We start from the raw sequence: 12,675 nt of genomic DNA, 5'->3' as shown, positions 1-12,675 counted from the left end.
CTGTCACCTGAATTTGGAGGGAACAATCTTCAGCCATGGAGGCGGGGTTTTGGGGTTTTTGATTCACCCTTTCCTTACCCGCTGGCTGCATGCTGGCTGCAATATTGGATTGAAGTTCATTCTCTGTCCTCCATAGTACACGCCTGCGCAAGGCAAGATTACCTTGTGCAGGCATGTACTACGGAGGACAGAGAATGAACTTCAATCCAATATTGCAGCCAGCATGCAGCTAGCGGGTAAGGAAAGGGTGAATCAAAAACCCCAAAACCCCGCCTCCATGGCTGAAGATTGTTCCCTCCAAATTCAGGTGACAGTGTCCCTTTAAGGCTGGTTTCACACTTGCGTTTCAAAACGTATGCGTTTTTAAAAAAAACGCATGGTGAAAAAACGCATGTAAACGCGTGCAAATGCTGCGTTTTTTTGACGCATGCGTTTTTGCATGTGGTGAAAAAAACGCAGCGTTTTGACGCGTTTACATGCGTTTTTTCATGCGTTTGCGTTTTTTAAACACATGCTGAGAAATGTGTGACAGCTGCCAATCATCAAAATAAAGTAAAAAACCCACTATAAACAGAAATAGTTAGGGGTAGGGTTAGGGGTAGGGATCATAACCCTAACCCTAAAGGGATCCTAACCCTAACCCTAAAGGGATCCTAACCGGGTTAGGGTTAGGATCCCGTTAGGGTTAGGGTTAGCATCCCTTTAGGGTTAGGGGTAGGGTTAGGATCCCTTTAGGGGTAAGGTTAGGGATAGGGTTACGATCCCTTTCGGGTTAGGGTTAGGATCCCTTTATCACCTTTATGGTGGGGGGTGGCATATCAGTGTGTTTTCTGTTTTTTTTAATAAAAATGCATGCGTTTTTAAAGCAAACAAACACATGTGCTTAAAAACGCATGCGTTTCCATTGACTCCAATGTATTTTTTGACACAAAAAAACGCATGAAAACGCATGCGTTTTATGTGTCAAAAAAACGCCTCTCAAAAATACTACAAGTTGCATTTCTGAAAAAGAACGCATGCAGCAAAAAAACGCATGCGCTTCAAAACGCGCCCAAACGCGTACAACAAAAAACGTATGCGTTTTCAATGTTAAATATAGGGAAAAAAACGCATGCGTTTTTTGTGAAAAAAACGCTGCAGACAAAAACGCAAGTGTGAAACCACCCTTACATCAGCACAGTTTTGGGAAAAAAAAAATTTTGTTAGGAAATTATAAGGGTTCAAAGTTATCAGCAATTTCTCATTTTTCCAACAAAATTTACAAAACCATTTTTTTATCGACTACATCACATTTGAAGTCCCTTTGAGGGGCCTACATGACAGAAAACACCCAAAAGTGACACCATTCCAAAAATTGCACCCCTCAAGCTACTCAAAACTACATTCAAGAAGATTATTAACCCTTCAGGTGCTTTACAGGAACTAAAGCAACGTGGAAAGAAAAATGTACTCTTTAATTTTTCCAACAAAAATTTTATTTTAGCCTCAATTTTTTCATTTTAACATGGGCAATAGGATAAAATGGATCTTAAAATTTGTTGGGCAATTTCTCCTGATTACACCGATACCTCATATGTGGTCATAAACCACTGTTTGTGCGCACGGCAGGGCTCGAAAGGGATGGAGCGCAAGTTGACTTTTGAATGGAAAATTAGCCCCAATCGTTAGCGGAGACCATGTTGCATATGGAGAGCCCCTGTGTGCTAAAACATTGGAGCTCTCCCACAAGTGACCCCATTTTGGAAACTACACCCCCCAGTGAACTTAACTAGATGTGTGGTGAGAACTTTGAACCCCCAGGTGTTTCACTAAAGGTTATAGCCTGAAAATAAAAAAAATCATATTTTTTTCCACAAACATGATCTTTAAGTCCCCAATTTTTTTATTTTTTCAAGTGTAAAAGGAGAATTTGGACCCCAAGAGTCGTCCAATTTTTCCTGAGTACGCTGATACCCCATATGAGGGAGAAAACTACTGTATGGGCACACGTCGGGGCTCAGAAGGGAAGTAGTGACGTTTTGGAATGCAGACTTTGATGGAATGGTCTGCGGGCATCATGTCACTTTTGGAGAGACCCTGATGTGCCTAAACAGTGGAAAGCCCCCAATTCTAACTCCAACCCTAACCTCAACACACCCCTGAACCCAACCCTAATCCCAAAACAAACCCTAACACACCCCTACTCCCAACCCTAACAACAAACCTAACCCTAACACACCCCTAATCCCAATTTTAGCCCCAACCCTAATTTTATCCCAACTCATGACAGGCGGGTGGGACTGGGTAATAACCGGGGCAGGGGGACTGATCAGCAGGGCAGGGGGGCGATCAGCGGGGGCTGGGGGCTCTCAGGCACAGAGGGCAGTAGGGGGCAGAGGAGATGCAGCATTGAGTTGGAGCCGGCAGCAGCAGGGGGTGATCAGGGGGCAGGGGATGATCACTGGGGCAGTGGGGAGGGAGTGGAGGTCGGGGGTGGAATCAGGCAGCAGAGTGGAGTACCGGATGGCAGGCGGCGATCAGGCAGCAGAAGGGATCACGCTAGAGAGCGACGGCAGCCATATTTCACTCCGCCCTTCCACATCTGATTGGAGGGATAGCGTCACATGGACGCTAGCTCCAATCAGATCTGGGAGGTGGTAACAAAGGTCACCAGAGCGATCATAGCCACGGGGGCAAAGCCCCTGGGCTCAAGTACAAGTCCCCCTGTACCTGCAGGTCAAGTGACATGTCAGTTCACCCAACCCGCAGGAACGCGATCCCGCCATGACGCATACGCTGTCATAGGTCGGATTGCGGATTGGCACCGGCTTTCATGACGCATACGCTGCATCACAGGTTGGGTTAATACCCACACCAACTAATACTGTATATCTATTTATATAATTGCCTTAAATTGCCTGTCATCCACTTCCGTCTGGACGTCCTCGAATCCCACAATCCACAGCACCGCATCAGAAGTACGCCGACCGCCTTATTGGAATACCCAAATGATGGGTATTCCAATATGGCACCCGCTGGTGGTACCAGGCCCTTGCACAGTACCACCAGTTGGTCATCGCCGAACCTTCCGGGTTGGGGGGGAGCGACAGCTGTCCATCATACTCACCTGCTCCCAGCGCGTCTCTGCAAGTCCCTGCTTCTCCGGCGCCAGCAGCTTCTTCCTGTGTTCAGCGGTACGATGTAACCGCTGAACATAGAAAGAAGCTGCTAGCTCCCGGAGACCATCTGTCAGTGAGAAGCTGCCAGTGACCGCGCCAGGAGCAGGGAAGTATAACGGGGAGGGTGAGCATTCCAATATTCCTTTCCCCGTTCCACTGCAGTGCGCCGCTCCGTCTTCCGCATCCTCTGCCTGTGACGTTCAGGTCAGAGGGCACGATGACATGTTTAGTGTGCGCGCCATGTCTGCCTGAACGGTCACTGCAGAGGATGTGGAACGGGGACAGGTGAATATCGCAAGTGCCGGGGGCCTGCTCAGGACAAGAGGTGAGTATGTCATTGTTTTTATCGCGCATATGGGGCACATTTTTCTATGGAGCATCTTAAGGGGCCATAATCAACCATTATGCAGCATTATATGGGGCAAATGTTTCTATAGAGCATTTTATCGGGCCATAATCAACTATTATGCAGCATTATATGGGGCACATTTTCGATGCAGCATACTTATGGGGCCATAATCAACCTTTATGCAGCATTATATGGGGCACATTTTCGATGCACCTTCTTGTGGGGCCATATTCAACCTTTATGCAGCATTATATGGGGCACATTTTCGATGCACCTTCTTGTGGGGCCATATTCAACCTTTATGCAGCATTATATGGGGCTTGGGGACGAGAGAATCTCAATGCTGCAGAGCCTGCCCCCATCGGGACGTCACCACCCTCCCGATAGCATCTGGCCTCCATCTAGTATATATATATATACATATACATATATATATATATATATATAATTTATTTATTTTTCTCACAAGAGAGGAAGACAGCCAGTACGGCACCAGGCCGATTATATCGAAGATACAGCCGTGTACTCCTTCATTGGTGGTAGTATTTGCACTACTTCAACATGGTGCTCAACATCATGTGGCAATAAATATTTCCATGCGTAATAGAAAAAGAAGAAAGATTTGGCACTTACCAAGTAGTGTTGCAATCAAAGTCCTTTATTTGCTCCTGTTTGTCTTGAGGACATTAAGCGGAAACGGCAGGGAAAAGTGAGCGTGCAGGATCGTGGAGGTGGACGATGGCCGTTTCACGCAAACCGCGCTTCAACGGGTCGAGCTGTGTGATTAAAACTGATGTAATTTCCTTTATAGGGGGTATCAACAATCATGTATCTAAACAACATTAATTTTGTGCAAAACATATAACAATACACAATAACAGATAAAAACAAAATCACATTATTATTGCAGATTAATCTTATGTTATTATTATAAAAAGACCGACATATCTAATCTGTCGTTTAATCCTATTGCTCAAGGTCCAATAGGATTAAACGACAGATTAGATATGTCGGTCATTTTATAATAATAACATAAGATTACTCTGTAATAATAATTTGACTTTGTTTTTATCTGTTATTGTGTATTGTTACATGTTTTGCACAAAATTAATGTTGTTTAGATACATATGATTGTCGATACCCCCTATAAAGGAAATTACATCAGTTTTAATCACACACCTGGACCCGTTGAAGCGTGATTTGCACGAAACGGCCGTCGTCCACCTCCACGATCCTGCACCTTCGCTTTTCCCTGCCGTCTCTGCTTTTCCCTGCCATCTCCGCTTAATGTCCTCAAGCCAAACATGAGCAAATAAAGGACTTTGATTGCAACACTACTTGGTGAGTGCCACATCTTTCTTCTTTTTTCTATTACGCATGGAAATATATATGTATATATACAGTATACATACACACTTATTATTATTGCTATTAATATAATTATTATTCTTTTAGATAGAATAATATATTTATATATTTATTTTCCTGTTATTAGTACATTTGAGATTTAATTTCTAGCACCTTTTGACCATATGTGATTCCGCACAGAATCGTATATCAGCTGCACACTATAATGTACTCGCTGGCACAGTATGAGTTGGCATAGTTATTAATTAACTGATGGTGGTAAAGTGTCATTTAACTAAATTAAGAAACTTGTGTCAACAAGAAGCATGCAATTATTGTGTTCTGTAAGAAAGCAGCAGAACGGGATATGACAGATGTTTTATATAGTTGTCTGAGTACAAATTTCAATTGTAAAAATATAAACGTATTCTTTATAAACTAAAGAATAAGATTGCATCCAACGATGTGTGTTGTTTAATTGCCATTTACTTCCTTATTTATATAATGTTGACATATCTTAACATCTATTCAGTAACACAATGCAGTATAAGAAATATATTGAAGTCCATCAAAATCACTGCAGCGTCATACACATGTCTTTATAGTACATTCTGAACAGTTTTTCTTTAGAAGATCATTATCATTTTGTAAAAATCAGCACATTTGAAAATCTCCCTTAAAGTATTGCTCAAATGTTTTTCTGTGCTGAAACTGCCCTCATTGGTTGATAAACTGAAAATGTTTCTAAACATGGGCCTAAGCACTAAATCAGTTGTAGGTAAACTGCAGACATCATTTATAAAATGTTGCTTTCTATATACAAGTGACTGATGTAGTAAGTAAAAATAGAAGTGGCCAAGGGCAAATAGCTATAACTCATCATCTGGGCAGATATGAACAAATCAAAACAAGTAATAATAATAATTAGTACCCAGAATTAATAAATGTTGTGGACTCAAAAGTAAGACCAGTTATCAAAAACATGCAATAGAGAAGGTGAAGGAAAAGATCCAAACGACAACCTATGGTCTTTTAACCCCTTCAAGTTGCGGCCCTTTTTCGTTTTTGCGTTTTCATTTTTCACTTCCCTCCTTCCCAGAGCCATAACTTTTTTATTTTTCCGTCAATATGGTCATGTGAGGGCTTATTTTTTGCGGGACGAGTTGTACTTTTGAACGACACCATTGGTTTTACCATGTCTTTTACTAGAAAACGGGAAAAAATTCCAAGTGCGGTGAAATTGCAAAAAAAGTGCAATCCCACACTTGTTTTTTGTTTGGTTTTTTTGCTAGGTTCATTAAATGGTAAAACTAACCTGCAATTGTGATTCTCTAGGTCATTACGAGTTCATAGACACCTAACATGTCTAGGTTATTTTTTATCCAAGTGGTGAAAAAAAATTCAAAACTTTGCTTAAAAAAAAGTGCCATTTTCCGATACCCGAAGCGTCTCCATTTTTCGTGATCTGGGGTCGGTTGAGGGCTTATTTTTTGCGTGCCGAGCTGACGTTTTTAATGATACCATTTCGGTGCAGATACGTTCTTTTGATCGCCCGTTATTGCATTTTAATGCAATGTCATGGCGACCAAAAAAACGTAATTCTGGCGTTTCGGATTTTTTTCTCGCTATGCTGTTTAGCGATCAGGTTAATGCTTTTTTTTATTGATAGATCGGGCGATTCTGAACGCGGCGATACCAAATACGTGTAGGTTTTGTTTTTTTTTAATTGTTTTATTTAGGATGGGGCGAAAGGGGGATGATTTAAACTTTTATATTTTTTTCAGATTTTTAAAAACATTTCTTTTTTACTTGTGCCATGCTTCAATAGCCTCCATGGGAGGCTAGAAGCTGGCATAGCTGGCATCAGATCGCTGCTATGTAGCTGAAATGCAGGTGTGCTGTGAGCGCCGACCACAGGGGGGCGCTCACAGCAGGCCTGCATTAGTAACCATAGAGGCCTCAAGGACCTCTATGGTTACCTTCCTGATGCATCGCCGACCCCCGATCATGTGACGGGGTCGGCGATTACATCATTTCCAGCCGCCCGGCCAGAAGCGCCGGTTAAATGCCGCTGTCTGCGTTTGACAGCGGCATTTAACAGGTTAATAGCGGCGGGTGAATAGCGATTTCACTCGCCGCTATTGCGCGCACATGTCAGCTGTACAAAACAGCTGACATGTCGTGACTTTGATGTGGGCTCACCGCCGGAGCCCACATCAAAGGGGGAGACACGACATGCGCCGTACTAGTACGGGGCATGTCGTGAAGGGGTTAATAAAATATGCTTTATTGTGGAAGGCAAGGAAGTGATGGCGACAACAGATAGTCACCAAAGGGTAGAAAGGTCACTGAAAACCGTACATGCCATATTTTATATATAGTACACACTCTATATACATAAGTAACAAAAGGCAGTAGATGTATCCAGAGGCATGTAGAAGATGATATATGCATATACTAGATTAAATCTCATACAGGCCAGTGCCATCCCAGCTCATAATAGAGCCTAAAATCATACTAAATAGAAATAGAAAAAGTATTTTTAAATATATAACAGGAATACATCACCCCAAAGTGCAGGCAAGTGCTGGCAGGCAGGAGGTCCCAGTGCCTGCCCCAACGCGCGTTTCGGAAACACCTTCGTCAAGGGGCGCCGCATATATTATCTTCTACATGCCTCTGGATACATCTACTGCCTTTTGTTACTTATGTATATAGAGTGTGTACTATATTTAAAATATGGCATGTACGGTTTTCAGTGCCCTTTCTACACTTTGTTTGGTGACTATCTGTTGTCGCCATCGCTTCCTTGCCTTGCACAATAAAGCATATTTTATAAAGTGACTGATGTCTTGATCAGAAATAGTCAAGCAGTCTGTTCTCCAACTCCATCCATCCTGGCTTAATGACCCATCATTCTGGTGGAGGCTGCAGACTTCAGCCATCCCCGGTCAAATTTTGGACTCTTGCTATGTTTGAACTTTTGTATTATTAAATGCTACTATAATTATGCATACAGACTTTGTGGAGCTACACATGTGTGAAGTATAGGTCTGACAGTGGCCAAAGTCTGAATGCTGTGACATCCAGTCACAAAAGGTTCATTGTAAAAAAAAAATGTTGCGGTGACATGCTTTGTTGGAAAGTGCAGTCTGCTGCGCTTTGCTTTAGGGTATGTGCACACAATGCAGATTTAGTGCAGAATTAGTGCAGTTTTGCAGCGGATTTTTCTGCTGCAGATCTGCACTATGATTTACAGTACAATGTAAATCAATGTGAAAAAAAAGCTGTGCACATGGTGCAGAAAAATCCGCGCAGAAACGCTGCAGATTTCAAAGAAGTGCATGTCACTTCTTTTGTGCGTTTCTGCAGCATTTCTGCACCCCTCCATTAATAGAAATCTGAAGTGGTAAAAACTGCACAAAAACTGCACAAAATCCGCATCAATTCCGCACATAAAACGCACTAAAACCGCATCAAAAACGCATAAAAAACGCACCTGCGGATTCTGCCAGGAGATGCAGATTTAGTGCAGAAATTTCTGCATCACATTTCCGACCTTTGCACATAGCCTTACAGTTAAATAAATGGTACATACACATTACTGCTAAACAGGTATATTAGGAATGCTTTCATGTAATGCAGGTCCTTAGTCTTTCAAAATGAAATGTCTTGGTATTGTAAGAGTAAAGCTGTGTGTATGAGATACTGTATAAAAGACGTCATCATTTGGATCATTGATCCGATCACCTAGAAGTCTCTTTAGCGCTTTTGTTTCTGAAATCACAAGCGACGCCTGCACCCAGCTAACATATCAATCTGATTGTTGCTTTACAAAGGTTAGTAGGTCCTGCCAAAGAGATTTCTTCATCTTTTGTCCTGCCTATAATTGAGGTGACCATAAAAGCAGTCCTAAATGTAGTTAGCAGATTTTATTTTCAGGCTCCTGCCTTACAATCTTCAAAGGTCAAACAAATAGAATTTTCATCTCTTTAACATTTTATAAGACAGAGGTCTGGACAGTTTCATTCACCCTTTATCTACTGAACTTGGATCCCTAAATTAGATTTTGAAATTGAGTGTGTAGCTTAGTCAGTAAGTTACCATAATGCCGGAGCACTGCATTCAACCCCAGAACTATAGAGGTCATAGCAATATAAAGTGAAATGGATTGAAAACGAAACTCTGAAAAAAAAAAAAAGAGAGAGAAAAGTTATTTCTTATCTGGTTTTAGCAAAGTGAGCATAGATTTTCAAAATCATTCAATTGTAGACTGAAATTATAGTGGAAATAGGAACTGTAAAGCATACAATATAGAAACCGATGACTTCCATTCATATCTCCACTGGTGTAGGGAAATGACACATTTCACTGGGAACAATGTATTGTATTTTAGAATGCAAATGTTGTCAATTTAAATGAAACTTAATGTGATGTCCCAGCGTTGGATCACGGTAGTACTTTGGGGACTATGTAATAGTATTGAGACACTGGGGAATTTCAGTCTCCCAGTTCTTTTCCCGCAAACCCTTCAGCGAGTAAAGGGTGTGGTACGACATCTACTACTCCATTTTGTTCTACTAACTGGAGATTGGTGTAACGTTCACGGCCTGTAGAGATGTAGGACACGTTACATCTGATGGGCTGCGAAATTAATCTAGTAAACCACAGTGCTCTACGCCATGAATATAGGGCGGAGTTCTATGATCAGCACATGTCATACATGGCGTAGACACATTACCATCTGTTAATTTAAACCTTGCTACATGTGATTGTCAACCTGTTTCCATCTCTCCGGGATCTTGTTGCCTCTCTGGTTGCAGTAATTGTACACACAGAATTGGACATAGAGAAAATAATTCGGAACTTTCAGCAAACCCTAATATTTGTTATAAACTCTCTGAACCTATGATGCTTCTGATTTTTCAGTTGCAAATTCTCAGTGCAACAAAGTAAGGCCGGCGTCACACTCGGCGTAAGACAATACGGTCTGTATTTTACGACCGTAATACGCTGAAAAGTCCCCAAAATAGTGGTCCGTATCTCCTCCGTAGGCAGGGTGTGTCAGCATATTTTGCGCATGACATCCTCCGTATGTAATCCGTATGGCATCCGTACTGCAAGATTTTCTCGCAGGCTTGCAAAACCGACGTATGAAAAAATACAGGGTATTTAGTTAATACGTTTAACATACTTTTTTTTGCAAAAAAACGTATTAACTAAATACCCTGTATTTTTTCATTTTTTGACTAGCACTTGCTTATTTACTGTGACTTTTTTACAACAGAGTATTTTTTGACCTCTCTGTGCGCTTTTGTGTTTTCACAATTTACATTTCCTAACCGTATGTCTTCGGAGTGAACCTGAGAACCTGGAGGAAAACCGCGCAAAGACAGGGATAACATACAAACTCCTTGCTGTCTTTGGTGGGATTTGAGCCCAGAACCCCCAGCGCTACAAGGCTGCAGTGCTAACCATTGCCATGCTTCACTCTTACAAACCATATGATAAAGTCTTTGGCAATTTCACTAATTCACCACAAATCTGTCATGAAATGCATTCAATTTTTTCTGCAAATTTAATCATAATATCTGCAGAGGATTTTCTAGAGATATCAGATACCGTATATACTCGAGTATAAGCCGACCCCAGTATAAGCCGAGGCACCTACTTTTGCCACGGAAAACTGGGTAAGCTTATTGACTCGAGTATAAGCCGGGTATGCATTGTTCCCTCATCCCTGACCTGCTATGCCTGGCTCTCCCTTCCCTGTCCTGGTCTGAACACCTCCCAATCCCTGTCTGCATGCCTCCCCTGTCCCTGTCATTGTATGCATGCCTCCCCCCTGCCTGTCCTGGTATGAATACCTCCCCATCCCTGTCCCTGTCTGCATGCCTCCACGGTCCCTGTCATTGTATGCATGCCTCCCCCTTCCCTGTCCTGGTATGAATTCCTCCCCCTGTTCCGTCTCTGTATGTATGCCTCCCTGTCCCTGTCTGCATGCCTCCCCAGTCCCTGTCATTGTATGCATGCCTCCCCCTTGCCTGTCCTGGTATGAATACCTCCCCATTCCTGTCCCTGTCTGCATGCCTCCCCTGTCCCTGTCATTGTATGCATGCCTCCCCCTTGCCTGTCCTGGTATGAATACTTCCCCATCCCTGTCCCTGTCTGCATGCCTCCACGGTCCCTGTCATTGTATGCATGCTTCCCCCTTCCCTGTCCTGGTATGAATTCCTCCCCCTGTTCCGTCTCTGTATGTATGCCTCCCGCACAAACAGAAGCCTACGCGAAACGCGCGTAGGGGCTGGCATTACCGCACACACACCGCGACCATTATGGGTGAGACACAGTCTTTTACTAGTTCTTGTATGCATATATGATAGGGAGCCCATGATAGGACTTCACATGTGTATGACTTACTATTTGCTACATTGCTGTGAACCTGTGATCTCTGGTTGTTAACCCTTAGGTGTGTTTGTGCGGTATTCTGGTGTTACCTGTTCCACCAGTTCACATAGTTACTGTACCATGACCAAGTTTGTTAGATTTTATCTATACGTTTTAGTGATATACTTTTCAATAAAGATTGTTAACTTTTATACTCTACACGACAGTATTGTGACTCCTTTGTCTGATTATATATGTATATTGTATGGGAGTTCTTCTGTCCAGGTTTGGACATATGTGTGGCTCTGTTCTAATTATTTAACCTGGTTTTCTTATAGTAACCCATTGAATGCTATATATGATTTTTTTTTTTAAGGTTAGGTAGATTTTATTTTGCAATCGATAAGTACCAACACTGAATCTTCTTGGATGTCGTTTGTTCTTTTCTAAGGTCAAACATTTGGTACGAGTACTGTATGGAAATGCATGTCTGCCTGAACTCAGCTATATGGAGGCATTTCTTTGACAAAGCTCTTCTTTTTATATCTTGCAGGGGTTGTTGATGCTTTTACAGAATCTGCCAACAGTCCACTGGGGGAATGAAGATATCAGCATTCTCTTAGCTGAAGCCTATAGACTAAAATTTGCATTTGCGGATGCCCCAAATCACTACAAGAAATAATATAATTCAACATGTGCAACTCCCTCCTTATTAATGATTTATATGAATATATATAAATATTATAAATACTTTATTTTCTCCTTTTTTTATCACAGTGCTTAAATTTACAGGAATCAACATGAAAACATTAGATGTCCGTTCTTCTGTGGATTATACTATGACATGAACATGCCATATACCAAAGAAGCATATTTTTTAATTGTATTTACAGGGTAGACGTAGGAATTATGACATCATCCCGCTTGTGATTCAGATCATCGTGACAGATGTGATGAGAATTGTTTTGATAGGTTTGTCAAATTTGAATTCAAATCTTTGTATTTCTGAGAATAACTATTTGGAACTTGTGAAATGTACAGTACAGTAAGCATTAAAATTCTTATAATATATTAACTACATCATTTCTTGGATCTTAATTCACCCTTTAATTTGCCTTAATATTGATGATGATCACTGAGGTCCTCATCCAACCATTTTAATAGGCTATTGTTTTATTTTAAGCGGTCAATAATGTAGCAGTACCAAAAATATTTTCTCCAGTGCTTCTTCATGTCGAATTCCATTTCACAGGTGTGGACTTCTGGACCCTGATGCAGTGTCTCTTCTCTATATGGCTAGAATGAAGCCTGTCACACCTGGACTTACTTCACCCTGGTGAGAGTGGTGATGAATGTTTCTATCGTATATTTGCAGGGAGGAAAAATGTCTGCTTTAAATTAAAATTCGTCATAAAGGAAAGCATTGGAAAGAAT

At 41.7% G+C, this 12,675-nt stretch overlaps 1 protein-coding gene across 1 annotated transcript in view; it reads left to right on the top strand.

Annotated features, from left to right (window-relative positions):
• The window catches only part of TBC1D22A (TBC1 domain family member 22A), an 859,623-nt gene extending 847,307 nt beyond the window's left edge, over window positions 1-12,316 (top strand). The window contains exon 13 of the mRNA XM_069764980.1: window positions 11,795-12,316. Within this exon, the coding sequence (XP_069621081.1) occupies window positions 11,795-11,923 (129 nt within the window). The 3' untranslated portion in view covers window positions 11,924-12,316. The remainder of the gene's footprint in view (window positions 1-11,794) is intronic.
• The last annotated feature ends 359 nt before the right edge of the window (window positions 12,317-12,675 follow it).

This window comes from Ranitomeya imitator, chromosome 4, assembly GCF_032444005.1.
Source record: "Ranitomeya imitator isolate aRanImi1 chromosome 4, aRanImi1.pri, whole genome shotgun sequence".
NCBI lineage: Eukaryota > Metazoa > Chordata > Amphibia > Anura > Dendrobatidae > Ranitomeya > Ranitomeya imitator.
The sequence above is the reverse complement of the archived record's forward strand: the minus strand, read 5'-3'. Positions and strand labels throughout refer to the sequence as shown.